At 35.8% G+C, this 20,748-nt stretch overlaps 1 protein-coding gene across 2 annotated transcripts in view; it reads left to right on the top strand.

Moving 5' to 3' along the window:
• ZNF385D (zinc finger protein 385D) overlaps positions 1-20,748 on the top strand; it is a 988,862-nt gene that overhangs the window by 953,968 nt on the left and 14,146 nt on the right. For both annotated transcript variants that reach the window (XM_033212780.1, XM_033212781.1), the window contains one exon: positions 16,832-17,065. In XM_033212780.1, the coding sequence (XP_033068671.1) occupies positions 16,832-17,065 (234 nt within the window). The remainder of the gene's footprint in view (positions 1-16,831; positions 17,066-20,748) is intronic.

Here is a 20,748-nt window from a genome sequence, read left to right as displayed (position 1 = left end):
ATTTTCATTTGTTTATTGGATCATTTATACACCTTATTTCAAGAAATGTCTATTGAAATATTTCACCCATTTTTTGATTGTGTTGTCTTTATATTGTGGATTTATAAGTGTTCTTCATATATAATGGATACTAGACCTGTATCAGATACATAATTTACAAATATTCTCTCCCATTTAATGGATTGTTTTCTCACTTTTTGGTAGTAATTTTTTACAAAAAAATCTTAATTTTGATGCAGTTCAACTTAATCTATTATTTATTTTGTTCCTTAGGCTTTTATTTCCATTTTAAGAAACCATTGCCTAATATAAGGTCACAAATATTTATGTCTATAGTTCCTTCTAAGAGCATTACAGTTTTACCTCCTACATTTAGGTTGCTGATCCATTTTGAATGGTATATGGTGTGAGGCAGGGGTCCAACTTCATTTTTTTTTTTTTTTTTTTTTTTTGCATGTGTATACTCATTTGCCCTAGTATCATTGTTGAAGAGACTATTCTTTTCCCATTGAATGGTCTTGTCACTAACATTAAAAATAAATTGGCCATAAATGTGTGGGTTTCCTTCTGGACTCTCAATTCTATTTCATTGATCTATGTCTATTCTTATGCCACACTGTTTTTATTACTGTAATTTTTTAGTAAGTTTTGAAATCAAGAAGTGTGAATCCTCTAACTTTATTCTTGAATCCTCTAACTTTATTCTTCTTTTTCAATATCATTTTGCTATTTAGTATCCCTTTATTTTTATATACATTTTAGGTAAGCTTAGTTATTTCTATTAAAAACTCAGTTAAAACTTTGATAGGGATTCCACTGAATATGTGGAGTAATTTAGATAGTATTGCCATCTTAATAGTATTAAGGATTCCAACCATCAAACATGGGCTGCCTTTCCACGTACTTAGCTATTCTATTTTTTTCCAACATTGTTTTGTAGTTTTCAGTGTACAAGTCTTACACTTTATTGATTAAATTTATTCTTTAGAATAAATTTAGATTTTATTATTTTTCATGCAATTGTAAGTAAAATTGTTTTCTTAACTTTAGATTGTTCATTGCTAGTGTATAGAAATTCATTTTGGGTTTTCTTTGTAGATATTTTAAGGTTTTCTATGTACAAGATCATGTCATCTATGAATAGAGGTAGTTTTACTTCTGCTTCTCTAATCTGGATACCTTTTATGTTTTTTCCCCCTGCTTCATAGTTCTGGCTAGAACTTTCAATACAATGATCAATAGCAGCAGCAAGAGTGGACATTCTTGCTCTTAATCTCAGGGTGAAAGCTTTCAGTTGAAGATTAGTCTTTACATGGGGCAAAATTGAAAGCCACTGTGGTATTTGGAGAACAGTGATGTGATCTAACCTCTACTTTGAAAGCATGTTGCTGCCTTTTTTATGTTTTAAATGATTACAGTTTGTAAACAGAAGGCTAAAAACCTTGATAAATTTAATAAGTAGGTATTAGAAATCTGACATGGTACATTAAATTTAAATCACCTAATAATATTACTACACAAAACTGTTTAATGCATATGTCTCTATTCTAAGTGCTATAAAATTATTTCAAAATTAAATACATAGTTTTCTAGTCATACACACAGTCTTAGCAATATTTGGGCAGAAATAAAAAATATATAATTGTTGCAATGTCCTATAAATACTATGCAATTTTTAATACTTAGCTCTTTACAATCAAAGACAATATTTTCTACCAGGTGGCAAAAGTAAACCTTAAACAATTTTGATGCTGATAATGTCTTTGCCAATTAATAGCTATATGATTCTAGCAAGTGACTTTATATCAATGAGCTAGTTTTCTCCTTTATAAAATAAGAACTTTAATGTTTTTCTCGTAGTACTGTACTGAGGATAAAAACAGAGAAGCGGATACAAAATTTATTTGAAAATTAAAAAGGACTAAACAAATTTAGGATGTTACTGTTATCTTGCACCTTTTAATTTTTTGCCATGCATTTGTTTTATTTTGTAATTATTTATGTTTACCTTTGAGATAATGCATTGTTATACCAGATAGCTGATTCATATAACAGTAATTATGTTTAGAATAAGGACCTATGAAACTGGGAAGCTAGATTGTTGGAATAACTTGAGAGATCCACTCTATATGAAGGAAATTTTTAAATAGCAAAAAATAATAAACATAAAAGTAGTGAAAGAAATAGTCTTTATCTCATTTTGAGTGATGCATAATCTATCATTTTAAGTGTGCTATGTACATATATCTTGCAAAATACACAGACTACTTGGCATTTATTCATTTGTATGTTTCAGTGATATTTACATCAGAATTTATAAATCATCATTTTTGGTGACACTTTTTTTATTAGCATCTCAGAAATCTTAACAGGATATATTCTCCAATAGAGACAGAGTATCTGTGATGATAGTACCTTCAAAGATAGAGAAGAGTTTCTTCAAAATCTTATTGACTGGTTCATCATATTGATCCATCTGGACTAACTGATAAAACTATCCTTAAAAGGAGAAGCTCACAAAATTTCTCTCCCTATAAATCTGTAATTTAAAAGGGCAAATAAGACATGTGTCTCTTACTCTTCTCTTTCCTTTCTAATTCTATCTTATCCTGAAAAAAGTTAATAAGCAAATACAAATAATTTCTATCTCATTCAGATCTATTCAACTTAAGTTAATTAAACTTCCAGGCTAAGGAAACATTTATGAACTCAGATTGATAAGTCAGCCAGAAAGGAAACTGTTACCGGTGTTGAAATTATGTTTTGAAAGTTAGGTCATAGTGGAATTTTTCTGAAGTGTTAAAGAAAAGCAAATAACTACTGAAATTATGGCATTGCAGTGCTAGAAATGCACATATCATGTGTTGTGTGAAACAAAATACATTATTTTTTCAATGTCTAAGCATTCTTCAAGAATTCCTCCAACACTTAGAATTATGTGTGCACTTGAATTATCTAAGTGAATTTATTTTGGTGAAAAGCATTGTATTTTTATAAAACTGAGTTCTATCCAGGGTTGTTGTCTTGATGAGCTTCTGAGAAAAGATGATTTCACTGAACCAAATTACACAGTTCAACTCCATTAGCCAATCTGCCCAATCCTTGATCACTTGTCTTTTTTCCCCAGCAAGTTGAAAAAAGTTTTTAATTAGCCTTCTCCGGAAATGTCCTCAATTAGGGCTGACATATGGGAGCAGATTGAAATCTTAAAGACAGAAATACATACATATGTTCCTTATTTATTCATTCTTTCATTCAGTTATTTATTTTGTTTTTCTTGAGGTAAAGAATGGACAAGTTGAACAAAAGAGGAGACAAAAAAAAAAAAAAAGCATGAGTCTTTGCTGTCTTTGCACAGTTTCCTAATGTATGGTCCAAGGGCATAAAAGAAAACACAAAGCCTCTAGATTCACAACTACCATTCATTTCTTTGCCTCTCCTCCTCTCCCCTGGAGGTGCAGGTAGTGACCATGAGCACTCTCCTCAATAAAACCATGACAGACCTGTCCAAGGAGGTAAGGCCTTCATGCTAAAAATAACTTGACAAGGTCAATACATTGTCTGCCTGCCATGGTCTCAGGCTGAGTCCTCAGATACCCTGGGACCTGTTTCTTCTCACCCAGTTTGACTTCTGGCTCTGACTTCTTTCCCCAGCCCTGTGAATTGGCTGTTGTGTCCTGGCTGTGATCTTGACCACTTGGCAACAACCTTTCAAATATCAGGCTTGATTTGCCTCACACACTCTCTGTCTACTCAGACATTTGACTCAACACATTCGGTCCTAGACTGCTAGCATTCTTGGCCTGGCTTCTTCCCTGGGCAAGAAGAATCTGCCAGTAAGGATGTGAACAAAATTAGTCTCACATCCATGATAAGGCTTTTTCATTGCTAGGGAAACATTTTCAAAATAACCTACTTTTGCTATAAAACACTTTTATAGATAACATGATATACAACAAATAAGATCTTATGTACCAAGAGAATTAACCTAATTTTAAAGCATGACCCATAAAGCAAAACAATTTACTCACAGTGCTAGCTTTTAAATTTCACAATTGGGTTGTTGTTAAAGGTAACAGAGATATTGATAATAAAAAACAACTATACAAATATGTATCCTGAATAAAACAATGACTCTATTCTAAAGCTTAATTATGGATTATATATATATATATATATATATTTTTTTTTTTTTTTTTTGAGACGGAGTCTCGCTCTGTCTCCCAGGCTGGACTGCAGTGGCCAGATCTCAGCTCACTGCAAGCTCCGCCTCCCAGGTTTATGCCATTCTCCTGCCTCAGCCTCCCGAGTAGCTGGGACTACAGGCACCCGCCACCTTGCCCGGCTAGTTTTTTGTATTTTTTAGTAGAGACGGGGTTTCACCATGTTAGCCAGGATGGTCTTGATCTCCTGACCTCGTGATCTGCCCATCTCGGCCTCCCAAAGTGCTGGGATTACAGGCTTGAGCCACCGCGCCCAGCCACGGATTATATTTTAAACATTATCTTATCAAAATTAATGGTGAAATATTAGAACTTCTATTTATATCAAATGGGCTCCAATATGATGTTGTGATTTAACTCATGTAACGAGATCTCAATGAGTGAAATGAAATAGAAATGCCAGCATCCTTTGAGAGGTCAGTCATATGGTACTAGATTTCTATTTTTTTATTTTGTGGCTATAAAAATACTTAGCATTTTACAGGATAAGAGTGGCCAGTTTAGACAGTTTCAGAGATAATACAGATTTATTTTGAAATGAATTCTTAGCATACTTTATTAATACAATTCTGCCCTAAAATATATTTATCTTAAAGTACTGAGTTGAAAATTGATTGACAGAACTAACAATTAAGTCATTTTTTCTTAAATACATACTTAAATAATTAGATTTAAAGTTGCTTAATGCTAAAATATACAATGTTTGGATGAAGCCTAAGAAAATAAAAATTGTTATTTCATATCATTTTGAAAAAAAGAGAGATTGACTTTTTTAAACATTTAAATTAATGCTTTGACAAAATGGTGACACAATTACAATGAATGTCTTCTCAAATGTGAAAAGAATAATACATAGTTTGGCAAATTTTTGTGCAAGGGGCAGTTTGCTGTAGTTTGGAATTTCTGGAGTTATGTGATAGCTAATGGGAATAAGAGGAGAGATAAGTTTATATTTGGAATTTCATGAAAATCTAGTTTATATGGTTTCTGAAGATAAAAAGGGAATCTTGGCTTCTTAGAAAGAGGTCTGTTGATTTTGCTGGGAAAGAGACACATTTGTTCCAGAATTGTACCATATTATTTTCCAAACAGCTCTAACAGTTTTTCAGTGGCCAACCTTTCTGTAAATAATCAGTAGACTTTTGATATCTCCTATTCCATATTTATTAGTATGTTTTCTCTAATATTTATTTATCCTCCAGCTCTTAAAAAATTATCTTTGACTGAAGATAACACAACATGGAAACTACTTTGAAGAGAGAAATTCTATCAAGAAATCATTGTATTATGCGATGACCCCTATTTTTCTTCCTTCTTTGCAGAGAGAAAAATAATAATACATTGCTGTTTTGAGTGAAATGACGGGTAGTTTGAGTTTTAACTCAGCTTATAGTTGAAATTGAATGCTCAGGAGTTGCTGAAAAATTATTGGTTAAAAAATGTTTTCTCAATTTATGTAATTTTTCTCATTTCCTTTTCTATACTTCCATCCTCTTTGTCAACCATTTTCAATGATTTATCCACTGGAATTTACTCCCTGAAAACTCCTTTTCTAGTTCCCTGAAATATGAAAAATCCTTTAATCTAGATGTCTGAGCAGTATATTGTGGCAAGTGCATATCAGTTACATCATGGTATCTTTCTGGTGATTAAAACATTTTCTGCATAGTTAATCTATGAAACACTAACATTGTAATGAAAAATGCTAAGTATTATAACTCTTGCACATACAATAAAATGCCTGAGTCCAGATGGGATAATGTTCTAAATTATTTCCATACTAAATATTTTATCATTGCACTCTTTATTGTGGGAGCTTGTTTTCTTATCTTCAAGACAGCTCTATGGTACAAAAAACTGAAGAGCTGGCTGTTGTTTCTTCATTTTCATTGTATGTGCTGCCCAACAAGATTCTAGAGCAAGTATTTGTGTCCTAAATAACTTGGCATGGCTATCTTCACCTTTTACAGTCCCTACTCATTCTAAATTACCAGTCAGAGGTAAGCTTTCTCTCACTTTTCGTTCAACTTCAGTTAGTAAAAGCTTTCAAGATTCATGATTCATCATGCCATAATTCTAATAGTTAGATATCATGGATAGTAAGGACACATGACAAACTCTTACTTTTAACCTAAAGCACATGGCCAGCAGGACGAAGGCCATTAGTACATATGTTAAACAGATGAACTACCAAAGGCAGTCACTGAAAAACCATATCTTGATTTCTTGCCAGATTTCAAACTGAGCTTTCCAATACACAGTTCTTCTCATTAATGAAACAGAAACTGTTAACTGCAGCATGCAGTACCTTTTTCCTCTGATAGCTCTTGGAACAGGGGTGCTATCATTCATAGATTTTGGAGGGCTTTCTTTTCTTTCATTCTGCCCTACTGGAGGAAAAATAAAATCTCTATTAGAAGCACAAAAAGGCAGTTTCCTAATCTAGTGGCATCCAAATCACTTACAATACCTTCGGAGTAAATTGAGTTTCTTTTGGTCTTCCTTTTCCTTTCCCTTTTGTAATATTTATCCAGAAGCTCACGAATTTTGATAAAACTCACACATTTGTCTTGGTGCTTATCAATTGTATGTACAGTAGCCAGACCCACTCAATTAACTGGATCAAGGCCTAACAATCTTACCTTCTCATGAACTTAGGTTTGGATTAATTTATTTTGGCTTAAATTATATTCGGAGAGGATGAACTGTGATTTATACTAAACATCTGTGAACAAAGTAGAAAATTAATTCCCCTAGAAATATATAAACTCTAAGTTAGGGAGAGAAAAGTTTATTCTTACAAAAGAAACCCTGGTTTAACTGATCAATAGAAGGTTATTTAGGCTCCCACTAGTATTTTTCTCTGCTCCAAAGATCAGAATGTGTCTCTATCCTTCCTCATTTGTTATCAAAAAGTGCATCTCTCAATAGAAATGTTTGTTTTTTAGGCTGGGCACGGTGGCTCACGCCTGTAATCCCAACACTTTGGGAGACTGAGGAGGGCAGATCACCGGAGGTCAGGGATTCGAGACTGGCTGACCAACATGGTGAAACCCCATCTCTACTAAAAATACAAAAATTAGCCAGGTGTGGTGGCAGCTACTGTAATCCCAGTTACTCAGGAGGCTGAGGCAGAAGAATCACTTGAACCCAGGAGGCAGAAGTTGCAGTGAGCCAAAATGGTGCCACTGCACTCCAGCCTGAATGATAGGGTGAGACTCTGACTCAAAAAAAAAAAAAAAAAAAAAAAAGTTCGTTGATTAGGTAGTATCTAAAAATTTTTTAAAGAATTTTCTAATTTTTTTCAGGTTTCTCTCTTAGAGTGACTAGCTTCCCCTGGCTTCCCCTGGCTTGTCTAGGATGTTCCAACTTTAATACTGAAAGTCCCATGTCGCAGGAACTCCCTCAGTTCCCTCAGGCAAACAAGGACACTGGTTACTCAATCTCTCATTTCCCTCTTCATGCATTCATGACTTGCTATTTAAATAACATTTAGCTTTACAACTGAGACCAGTTAATCTAAACTAGAAACTAATTGACAGATCTGTCAGTGGTGGTTCTTGAAGTGTGGTTCTCAGAGCAGCAGCAGTAGCAATACCTGGGAACTTGTTAGAAATGCAAATATTCAGACCTCACCCTATACATACTGAATCAGAAACTCTGTTGATGGGGCTGGGACTGGGCAGTCTGTGTTTTGTCAAGCTCTTTGGGTGATTCTGATGCATGCTAAAGTCTCACAATCACTAGTTTATAGTAATAGGATTCGTGAAAGTTCCCCAACGTCATGGCCCCATGATAGGGGGATGTTTTGAGAGTCAAAGGAGCATAAAGAAAAGAATGAAATAAATATTATTTGAAAATTTATAAGAGGAAAATGATTAAGGTTGAAAACTTAGTTTAGGAGGTCAATGATATGCTTTTTTATTGCTATGCCAATTTGCAGTCTAGCACCCCACCTACCTGACAGGGATATAACTCCAACTTTTAAAAGATAAGCAAATGCCTAACAAATGTGATGGCAGCAGCATCCATGTTTATTAATTACCAACTGTCTGGCAGATGCTGTTCTAGTTATGTTATGGAGTATATTTATATACTAAATGAGTAGAGAATATAATCCTCATTGACTTAGAAATTAAGGTATTGGCATGATAAGACATTGATATAGATTGCTGAGGTGATTGTTATCAACTAAGGACAATGCTGTGATATTAAATTAGGCTAATAAGACATGCCAGGGCTTCTTTCCTGGAATGAGTCCCTAATTTATGGATTCTAAGGAAAGGAAAGAGGACAATTTACCTGGTGAGGAAAAAAGTAATAATACTAACTCTAATCAGCTTATCTCTCTTTAAATAGAGACCTTGTATTCTGAGGGTGAGCTTAAGTCAAGCCGCCTGATCAGTCTTGTAACCACTGGAGAGATGAGCAGTGTTTGGACATGTCCCTAATACTATTATTGTCAGTCACCCTTTTACATCTGCCTTTTTCTGTTGGCTTCTTTCTTTTTAGGTTGTGGGGGAGACCCATTGTCTAGAGAGAATATGCGCTTTGACTTGGTGAAATCCCAGTTTAATCTAGAAAGGTCCATTTTGAGGTTAAGAGCATTTCGGAGATGTGGAGGTTGAAGATATACAGTAGATCTCAGCTTTGGCTGGCCAATATCGGAACCTACTTACCTCCTCTAGGGGACTGGACAATTCGTGTCAAGACTCTGTGCTTCAGGAGCCTCTGCTTCTTCCTCCTGCATGGTCCAACTTTGCTGCCCCTTCTTCATCTCATTAGCTCAACCCTCAGTTGCCTGACCCAAGTCAAGGTGTGTGACCTGGTCCTGATCACCACCTCTTTTTGGGGGCTTCTGCAACTGTGCTCTGTCCTGGCAACCTGATTCTCTAGTCTGTTTATCCCCAAATTTGAATGAGTAATAGGAATTGTCTAAATTTTGCATAAATTATCCTACAAAAAGCATTCTCACATTGCCCTCTCAAATCACATGATCTTTGTAGAAAATGGCAAGTCCCTATGAAAATAATTGTTCTTTGGCATCAATAGGGAAATTCAGCTGGGCGCAATGGCTCACACCTGTAATCCCAGCACTTTGGGAGGCCGAGGTGGGTGGGTCATTTGAGGTCAAGCATTCAAGACCAGCCTGGCCAACATGGTGAAACCCCGCCTCTACTAAAAATACAAAAAAATTAGCTGGGCATGGTGGTGTGTGCCTGTCACCCAGCTACTCAGGAGGCTGAGGCAGGAGAATTGCTTGAACCAGGGAGATGGAGCTTGCAGTGAGCCAGGATTGTGCCACTGCACTACAGTCAGGGTGACAGAGTGAGGCTCCATTTCAAAAAACATAAAAAGACCGGGTGCAGTGGCTCACGCCTATAATCCCAGCACTTTGGGAGGCTGAGGTGGGCGGATCCTCAGGTCAGGAGTTCAAGACCAGCCTGACCAACATGGTGAAACCCCTTCTCTACTACAAATACAAAAAAATTAGCCGAGCGTTGTGACGCGTGCCTGTAATCCCAGCTACTCAGGAGGCTGAGGCAGGAGAATCGCTTGAACCCAGGAGGCAGAGGTTGCAGTGAGCCGAGATTGCACCACTGTACTCCAGCCTGGGTGTCAGAGCGAGATTCTATCTCAAAAAAAAAAAAAAGAAAAGAAAAAGAGGGAAATCCAGAAGATAAATTTTTAAAATGGGCTCTGCTTCTGCCTTAATATTTTTCATTGGAATAATTTATGGTCTAATTTGCATGTAATATATGTAGCACATAGTGAGTTCAACAGATAACCATTATCTATGTATATGAATCTATTCTTGATGTAGTTGCTTCAAACAGATAATAAATTGGACAGCTTTGAAAATCATCTCAAACGTTTCAGTTCAATATTTTTGTTTTGGAAATTTTAAAATCTCCTTTCTAAAATTTTTAATGCATACAAGGCTTGGGAAATTTTGTTCAAATAATGTAAATGTAGAAAGAAATCATATAGTCACCCAATCCCTTAGAACATTAGAGTTTCATGCAGGCTACTATGGGAAAGAACTTGTCACTTGATGAAAAGTATACGTGATTACTTTTTGCATGAAACTACCAAGTCACAGACCATTAGAGACACAATGAAATCAGTTTGAAGTACAATTCATTTTTCTAATGTTTTCTAGTAATACTTCTTCCAGCTTATTCTTCTCAAGGAGAGGGAATTCATTGTTCCCTCCACTCTTTATATTAGAGTCCTATTACTCTTGTATACAACTTATATTGCATTTATTTTTTACCTCCTGTGATTAACACAGCATCCTGTATATGGATGGGTCCTATAAGACAAACCCCCAAAATTTTCAGGGCCAAGCGTACAAATGGAGACTATATGCCATATATCTAAATATATATCAAGTTTTACCCAGCAACTCCACACTTTGTTCCCCAGGATTTGTCTTTGTGACCTGAAGAATAAAGAATCCCCTCACTTGAATCAGCCTTGAGCCTAGTAGTGAAGCAGATTTGTAAGAACAGAGAGGAAGCTGTGCCCAAAGCCAGAACTTCTGGCTGGTGACTGGACCCACCCAAATCAGGTACCCTGCAAAGTGGAGTGGAGCACTTGATTTCTCCCCAGCCTCACTTGGTGGCCTTGGGATTTCTAGACAGTTTAAAGCGCTTTCTACAGCTATACCACTCTAGCCGATGGGAGTGAGGAATTTAGGGCAGGGGGACTTTTTCTGCTTAGACATACATTTTTGTGATTTGAGGGTGGCCAAATGTGTACTGTGTACAAAAACAAACAGCCACTCTTTCTCTGGTTTCCAGATAGAAGTTGTGATACCTTCCAACCTCTCAACACACACACACACACACACACACACACACTCTTATACACAGATATACACATATAGCCATACATGCACATGCATACACATAGACACATACACTCATAAGTGCACACGCACACACTTATAAACTCCCAGCCTCTGTACTCTGACCTTTGGGGCACCCAGTTCAGTTCTCACTTCCCTTTCCCATAATTCCCCTCTGCTCCATTGGTTACAGAACCCTGTAGAAACTTTTTTTATTTTACAAGAAAAAAAAAAAAAAAACAAATACACATATAAAGGGACTTTTAAGCACAGCCAGTGCCAAGGCCCTTCCTGCCGGGGTCTAAGACTGTGGAATGGGCTCAATAAATTTTAGTTAAATGAAATAAAATTGGTAGAAAATAAACCACCAGGAATAATTTCTAAAGACTTTTTTTGTTGTTGTTAGAAGCACCTTTTCATACTTCAGAATGTCAGCATATTTATGAGGAAGCAGCTGTTTTCTTCGTTTCCTAGCAAGTCTGAGTGAGACTTAAATTCACATAGGAAAGAAGAAAATAAATCAGATGTAATTCTGAGCCTTCAATCTACAGGAAAACATGATGAGCATCTTTGGGTTATAACACTAATCCCTGTTACCTGAGAGGAAACTCTAGTAACTCACCTTTGGTTTTTCCACTTGAGTTACGAAGTCTGTAAGCAGACGAATAAATTTCTTGCCCAGACCATGTAACTTGGCTGCTTCATGTTACTATCCAAAATTCAAGTGTTGATATTTTTTGGAATCCTTTCTTATGCTTTATGGATTTTTTTAAAGAAGTATTTACAGTGTTTTTATACAAGATGAAGGTCATAAATGGGCCACTTTGAATATTAATGTTTCCTTTGATTCTCAACTAAAGCCTCATTCCACAATGTATTAGCAATCTGTTTTGATGCCAAAGCCAAATAGCGACAGTTGCATTAATGAATATTTGCTACAGGGCGCTGGCAGAAAAATGGCACAGAAAGGCAAGCCCCAACCATCTCAAATCTTTCTCTTCTCACTGAATTTCACCCATTATTTTTAACTCCTTGTCACATATATTGTTCCAGAGTCTTTGGTAGAGTAGTGCAAAGAAATCTGAATCAGCCTTTGGGAAACAGTAAGAAAAGTGTATCATTTTCCCACTTTCTTGTCTTTTGAGGGGGGAAAAAAAGGTGCAGTGAAGTCCTGTGGTTTATTCTTACCATTCTGCACAAGAGGTTAGTTGAGAGCTATAGGTTTTCCTTTTCTTTCCTCCTTCTAAATGGTTTTAAGCAACTTAATACCTTAGCTTAATGGATGTTTGGATATACATAATTGACTCTAGCTTGAGCCATGCTTAGTTTCTTTTATAGTCGAATGTTTAATATGTTATCTTTCAGCATGCATAATAAATCAAGACTAATTCAAATTATTTTATAAAAGGTTAAATTTTAAGCAATAAAAAATAAACGAAGAGCACGTGCAACTGAGCCAGACTGTGTTCAAATCATTGTTTTTGATTTGAAAATTTGAACTGTGTTCAAAATTTACCTGTTGGCAGCTCTGGCATTGGGCAAGTTCCCAAATATCTCCATACCTCAGTTTTGTTGCTATGATGATAATAAAAATGTTGTGCACCTCTTGTTTTTTTATGAGGATTGAATGAGTTAATACTTGTAAATATTTTAAAAGTGCTTCCATGATGATTAGCTATTATTGGTAATTTATTCATTGTTTTCTCTCAATATTTATTGAGTGCCCATTTCATGCCAAGGATAAGTGCAAGAATATAGCAATGAACAAAGCAGATTAAGAATTGTTAAGTTTATAATAATAGTTATTATTTCAAGTCTTTATGGGATATCTCATAAACTATTTTATCACTAAGTACATGATCTATATTTATTGGCCTTCTTATCCCAATGGTTTGGGATAGAACTTAGCACAAAATAGTTGCTTAATAAATGTTGATGGAATAAAGTTGAGTGCATGAGTAACTGCAGTTAAGATAATAAGCACTAGATTTGGCATTGGGAGATACAATGTCAAGTCTTGGTTATTATCTCAGAGCACTATGTGACCTTGAGAAATTTCCTGAAACTTCTGTATCTAAAAATTAAGAAAACTATGCTCTAAAGCCATGAAGGTTCTTTCTGACTATGATTCCACAAAATAACTTCAATGATGCACCATTTGTTGACTGGTTATAATTCTGTTTTTCTTAAAGTAATAAACTTTAATTTTAGAATAGTTTTAGATTTGCAGAGAAGATACAAGAATATATCAGAAAGTTCCCATATACCCTGCATCTAGCTTCTCTTATTGTTAACATCTCACATTAATATGGTACATTTGTCACAACTAATGAATCGATATTCATACATTAGTGTTAATGAAAGCCCATTCTTTATTTGATTTTCCAAGTTTTTACCTAATGTTCTTTTGCCCTAGAATCTCATTCAGGATCCCACATTACACTGAGTTCTCATATTTCCTTAGGTTCCTCTAGACTGTGATAGTTGCACACACTTTCCTCGTTTTGATAGTCTTGCTAATTTTGAGGAGTACTGGTCAGGAATTTGATAAATGTCCTTAAGTGTAGGTCTGTTTTCTGTTTTTCTCATGGTTAGACAGGGGTTATGAGAAGGAAGACCACAGAGGTAATTTTCATCACATCATGTCAAGGGTATATGCTGTTAACATTATCATTCATTTAAGATTCTATTTTAACATGTGGATAATAATTATTTATAACTGGTAATTCAGTGGACCATATTAAAGTAAACTTCTTTGCTATATGTAATTTTGTATGCATTATATAGAACAGTTGACTTTCTTTGAATAAACCATAATGCTTAAAATATATTTATCTTACTTTCTTGGTTTAAAAAACACCCCTTTATCACTGCTAAAACAAAGGTAAGTGAAAAATCAATGACTCCCTATAAATTAATAGTATTCCTATCTTTATGGAGTCAAGTTCTACATATTACATTTAAGATAAAAATGTAATGTTGTATTTCTTTCACACTAACTACATGCTTAGAAAATAACAGATTTATGGTTAGCTATGTGGTCAAAAGTATTCCACAAAGTAGACGCACCAGAAGTTGAGTGTTGATATTAATTCCCCTAAGCCTGTCTCATGCAAGGAACTTGCCTTAAGAAATGTTAATACTTCCCTAAGTCCTAGGCATAGAGAATCTGATGTCTCTAATCTTCTGTTGTCTTTGGTATAAATGTACATTATTCTCTGTGGTCAGTGAAACACTAACGTAGATGTCACAGGAATCGAAAGATTCATGGTTTTGTTTATTCTATGCTTTTGTCAATAAATTGCACTATAAATAGGAGAGTTAGTTTAGGATTACTATGATCTATGCTATGTGCCATTTTCAGATTAAGACCAAATAAACAAGTCAATCCAGAGGAAAAGTTGTTAGAGCAGGGTAGTACTGGGGAAATCTTTACCATAGTAGATTTCAATGAAGTAAATACCCACAGTATCACACTAGCTTCAGTGTGTGGCCAAACTAAGTTTAAATATAATATCTGTATTTATGGTTATCACTCCTGATAGAGCTGATCCTAAGAACAATTTAGTGGTTTTGGCTAAAAACTGCTCCTTGTGACCTTACTATGGAGAACCACAGTCATGGCCAAGAGTATCATTCTTAACTTTCTTTATTTTTTTTTGCCTCAAAATCTAATTTTCTTGTTCCATGAAACACTTGACTTTGGCTCACAATATACTACTTGTGTGTCCTTGGGAAATTTTCTTAACTTCTGGACTTTTCTCATTTTCTCAGCTCTGTACTGTGGAATTACTTTATAAATACATACAATTTATACAATATAAAAAATGGAATTGTTTTATAAGTATACGTAATTATTTTAAGTATATAAAACACGTAGCAAATTAACTACTTGTTGTTTATTCACAGTTACATATACTCATGCTTTCAAACAATCATTTCTGGTATATAGGGGGCAATAAACAGCTATGGCACCATCTTAAAGTTGTTATGTTTTATTCCATCTCTAGGTTCTCAGAGAGATTTTTTGGCTGTCACTTCTTATTTTAATAATGGAACCTTAACAGGCAAATAAAAGCTAATCAGGGAGTGGACCTTCCAGTGTGCAAGGGAATAAAAGTATTCTAATGACATAACTTAGTGTTAGGGTAATTTTATTTATTTTTCTCTAGCCATGAGACACATATTTGCAGCATGATTTTGAAAACTTGGTTGGTGAATGTTCTTCATGACACTGAAAGAGACTTACTTGATCTTAGCAGGTAAATAAGTGATTGAAAGTGTGTGAAATATCAGGCAAAGGAAATAAGATCCAGATGAATTTTTTTATACAACAGCCCTTAAACAAGGATTCATTTCTCTTTTTATTGACTAGTGTTTCTGATGCCCTATTTAGAAAAGCAATAAAAAACCTCACCTATATTTTCACCCCTATGCCTGGAAGAAAGGGGATATCCCAGTTAACAGTCATTCTGTAGCTGCAGTCAACTCTTGATAGTGATGAACTAACAAGAAGTAAGTGTTTATGCAGACAACACTTAACTGCAGACAGACCATTGGTCCTTATATCCTTGCCAAGTCTCTTTATCATGAACTTTTCAACGTAGCATTAGATAGTGACCATAGCAGTATATGGAATGAGAGACAGTTTCAATAGCAGATGTAGCTGGAGAGGCAGCCTAGGAATATTTTGGAGAGGAAGTTAAGAACCAGCTGAAAGGCAAAAAAGTAGTATTTGGGTAGATAGGATATAAGTGTAGAGCTTATTTGCAATTTGTTATTGGGTATGGCAAACATTGCTAACATAACAGTGATTGGCATATTTGGAAGGGGAGCTGTGCATACCCAAATAAAGTTAAGAAAGGGTAGTTTTACTTTGGAGATTGATCTCTCCAGATTTAGCATCAGACTTTAGAGCCAGAAGGGTTGTAGAGTTACAGTGCCTCAACATTTTCATGATCATTTAATTCTTAAAACAATGTGACAACAGCATGGTGTGGCCATCCTGTGAATTCCTCGTGAATAGTGGCTATTGATGTCTGAATATTTTTGCCACAAACTCCCTGCGTACAACTTGGTACAGGGCATGTATTTAATAGATACGCTAGACTAGAATTCTTCTTCTTTTGATGTTGATGATTTTTGTACCTTGGGTTGAATTGTAACTCTTTGTACGTAGAGCAATGATTTTCTGAACTGTTGATCTGGTCAAAGCAATTATGGCATCAGGCCTCCAATTTTTCTTTCTCTTTTTCTTTTTGGATAAATATTGCAAAAGGATCTGTACCTGTTTTTTAATTAAAAAAAGAAAGAATGAAAGAAAGAAGCAAAATAGACAAGTAGTAAAGAAATTCAAAGTATCTTAAAAGCATTTATCTTCTATTTTAATTGTTTAAAAATCTAGAAAAAGCCATTTAGAAATATGCATTGAGAGACTGCAATATATTATAAATATTGTTGTACTAAGGCTATGTGTTAACAAGAGAAATTTGTGGATATTTACCCCATAGAATATTTTAAACTTGTATTTACGTTGATATTCAAGAATCATCTGAAAGTGTTATTTTAATACATGAAATTAAATATGGTCATCTGTGTAAATTTTTTTATGAGGTGATTGATGCATCCTTGACAAACAGCAATTGCTAGCTGCTCTTATCATTATAAGCAGAATGCAATATTCGTGATACATTCCTGAATAGGGAATGATAATATCACTGTTTTCTCCCCTTTTTTCTGTGTTTTTCGAATACAGATGGTACTGCAGGGACACCAGCAATATCAACGACGACAACTGTGGAAATCCGCAAAAGCAGTGTTATGACAACTGAGATCACCTCTAAAGTGGAAAAAAGCCCAACGACAGTCACTGGCAATAGCTCATGTCCTTCTACTGAGACCGAGGAAGAAAAGGCAAAACGGCTTCTTTACTGTTCGCTATGCAAGGTTGCTGTCAACTCCGCCTCACAGCTGGAGGCGCACAACAGTGGTGAGATGCAGCGATTTCTTTTTGTTTCAACAGCTCTGCAATTATCTTCCTCTGAATAGATTAGATCTTTTGCAGCAGGGGACAAAGGGGTAGAGGAAAACTGGCAATTATTACATGGAAATCATTAACCATTAAAAAATAAAAATGACAAGCAAAGTGTAATTTATATAGGGACAAGAGGTGGTTTCCAGGACTTGAAGGCCATGGGGGAGGTGTGTGTGGGGGTGTGTGTGTGGGGGGGGGTGTGTGTGTGTGGGGGTGGGTGTGTGTGTTTTTAAACATTAGGAGATAAAATGAAATATAGTCCTAAAATAAGTTTTGCATTTATATGATTTCTAGTTTATATATTTCCATGCATTTGCATCTAAATGACGTTTTCTAAAACTCTGCCCATAGTACTGTTGAAAAATGTGTAGTTGCATGACTCTAAGCACCTTTGGTTAAAACCCCTCTATTTTGATTTTTATGAAAAAATAACGTTATTTGGGCTAAATCTACGGGACTGGACAATTAAACTTAAGAAAGTGTTTATTGTGTGCAGCCATTCAGATGTGATTTCTAAATGTACTCTTTTTATTTACTCTTTCCAACAACTTTGCAATAACTTAAAAATGTTATTCTTTTCAATTGTTTGAGGCTCAGAGAAGGCACAGAACATAACCAATCAAGTTACAGAACCATGATTTGAACCCAGATCTGTCTGACTTCAACACTAATTCCCATAACGGGGAGGAAAATACTGGAATACTGACAAGCCAGGACAAAATGCTCTCCCAATATACTCATATATTTTGGTTCCATCTTGCTGCTCTGTATGCATGTATATATATGCCCCCCCATCCGTGTACACACACACACACAGCCACATACACACGCACACACTCTCAATCAACTATCAGCTTTTCTCTAAAGACTGGATTCATTGCCAAGATCAACTTTTCTCTAAAAGACTGGGTTCATTGCCAGGACTCTTTGTCAGCAACTATAATAGAAAAAGAATCATTTGTGAATCATGCCCTGAGTTAATATTGCAGCTGTATGTTGAGTCATTGACCAGCCATTGTGCTGCACTGGTAATATTCAAGTATTGACTTCAAGACTCTAAGGAGTAATAGCAGATGGAGAACAATTCCTTCAGCACATACCTTCCTCCTGCAAAAAACATTAGTTGTAATAAGAGAGATCATGAGTTCAGGTACTAAGAAACACAGAAAGGTACCTGGCCTTAAGGCAGAATCTATACCTTACAGATTTTCCATGTGTTTATTCATGCAAATACACTTCATCTTGAATGTAAGATATTTGGGAGAGTATAAACATCATTGGCATTCCGTTTATTTCTTAAGAATCCTTGCCCATTCCACATAGTGACTGAGAAACACATTCATTTTGAGGAGGCATCAATTTTGACAGATAAACACACCATGTCCTTTGAGACTAGAGTTTATTTATCAAGAATTTCGGCAGGGTGTGGTGATTTACACCTGTAATCTCAACACTTTGGCCGCTAGGGTAGGAGAATCACTTGAGGCCAGGAATTTGAGACCAGCCTGGGCAACAAAAGGAGACCCCCATCTCCACAAAAAAATTACAAAAAAAAAAAAAGTGTTAGCTGAGCATGATGGCATATGCCTGTAGTTGCAGCTACTCAGCACGCTGAGGTGAGAGGGTCTCTTGAGCCTAGGAGGTTGAGGCTATAATGAGCCGTGATCGTGCCACTGCACACCAGCTTGGCTGACAGTGAGACCCTGTCTCAAACAAACAAACAAACAAACAAACAAACAAATAAATAAATAGGGAGTTTTTCTTCTTGAATTCTTATTAGAAACATCTGATTAAGAAACAAAGAAGGAATTACTTGTCAAATTAGGGCAACATTTTTCCTATTCTGCTTCTAGGTCCTTATCTCTACTTTGTGTGTCAAAATTACCCCAGAGCTTTAAAAATGTATGTACCCAGGCACTATGCCCAGGGATTCCGATTATTATATCCAAGTCATGGGAAGCTGTGGTTTTTGGAGAAAAAATAAATAAAACTTCAGTGGTTTGCAGGCCGAGCTGAGAACTATTATAAGAATCTTATCCAAGAGTTTAAGGAGGTGAAATGTGGCTGTCACCGTTTACTTGAATTCCCTTGTAAGAGTGTTCTCTCTGAACCTTACACCTTCTCAGTGGACCACAGCCACTTGCCTTCTTTCTAAGCTGCTCCTCGAGTTTCCTTTTCCCTGTATTTTCCTTCCTGCATCAGAGATCTTTTTCTGTTCTGAAAAGATCAGGATTACTCCAGAATCCTGGCCTAATGCTCATTTTAGAGCTCTACTTAGACTTGTACCAGCAAGCTGTGTCAGGTCTAATGGTAGCAAAGGAAGAAGAAAAGACACGTAAATAGATGCTGTTTGACCCCTTTTGTCCACCATTTTTGATCTTCAGATTCAGCTCTATTATTTGTAACTTGAACAGTGTTGGGAGGCTCACCATATCTAGGATTTCCTCTAGATATAGATAAATGTGAATGCAATCTTACCTCCACTAAACAACTGCCACACGCATACTGGCTCTGTCTATATCGTCTCCCTAGGGTGTGGTATGAGGAAATCCAGGGAACAAAGTAAAGAAGAGAAAATCTAGGGATACCTGCTCTTCTGCCAGGAATACTAGCCACAGATGTAGGATTCGCCATATGATCATTGTGGTGTGTTTCAGCTTGGACTCCCTCAAAAGCGGATTTGGAGACATGGATTTGAGAGCAAATAGTTTCTTAGGGAGGCAAAGGAGGTTAAGGGAGTGGGTAAAAGAAAGAGGGAAAGGAAGGCAGCCCAAATGGAATGCGTGATGTAGCCAGTTACCAAGTTGGACAATTGGGACTGACCAAATAAAACTGTCAGACTTCCTGGCCTGCACTCCATTTCACTGTGTTAAACATAAAAACTTCTATTAGTCATGAAAAATGACAGAATTAAATTAATTCTGATTCTATTTCTTCATATTTATAATCACCGTGCTATCATTGTTAATTTATAATATAATATTTACATTTTTTAAAAAAAGATGTAATACCACAGGGCTTAAATGCATGAACCGTGCCCTTAGTGAGCTCAAAGTATTTGGAACTGTTATGAACTTACTAATGACACAAAAACTTGTTGCTGAATTTGTGTGTGTCTGGAGCTCATGTGGTATCTGTTAGAAGATAAGCAATAAAAATCTGTGAATTTAATATACACTAAATCTTAATAGTAACCACATTAATTGTTTAAAATATAGACTAACAAAATATTTTTTAGGGAGTAATCCTTTATCGCTGATGTTATTTACAGTTTCCAGATCATAGTACTGGTAGAAAGTAGATTGCCTAGGCCATTTAGTTCATTTAATTGTTGTTTTCTAAATTCTCTTTAAATATACCCCTGTATTGTCTGCATTCAGAGAAGACCACAATCAATGCCCTACCTTTAGAACTCCACTGTCTCCTACACTTATCCCTGTCCCTCTAATAGTGCTTCAAAAACAATGCTCTGCTTTCTTTCAGAGCCAGATATGAGAAAGCTAGTGTTAAGATTGGATTGTATTTTCAGGGAACCAGGTTTGAAGGTCAATTCTGGTCTGAAGCAGCCAGGCTGCAGGGTGGGGAAATGTTTCCCTTGCATCCAAATAACAATTCTAAGTGTTTTTCTTGTTTTTCCC

Source organism: Trachypithecus francoisi, unplaced genomic scaffold (assembly GCF_009764315.1).
Source record: "Trachypithecus francoisi isolate TF-2019V2 unplaced genomic scaffold, Tfra_2.0 Lachesis_group0, whole genome shotgun sequence".
Lineage (NCBI taxonomy): Eukaryota > Metazoa > Chordata > Mammalia > Primates > Cercopithecidae > Trachypithecus > Trachypithecus francoisi.
The sequence above is the reverse complement of the archived record's forward strand: the minus strand, read 5'-3'. Positions and strand labels throughout refer to the sequence as shown.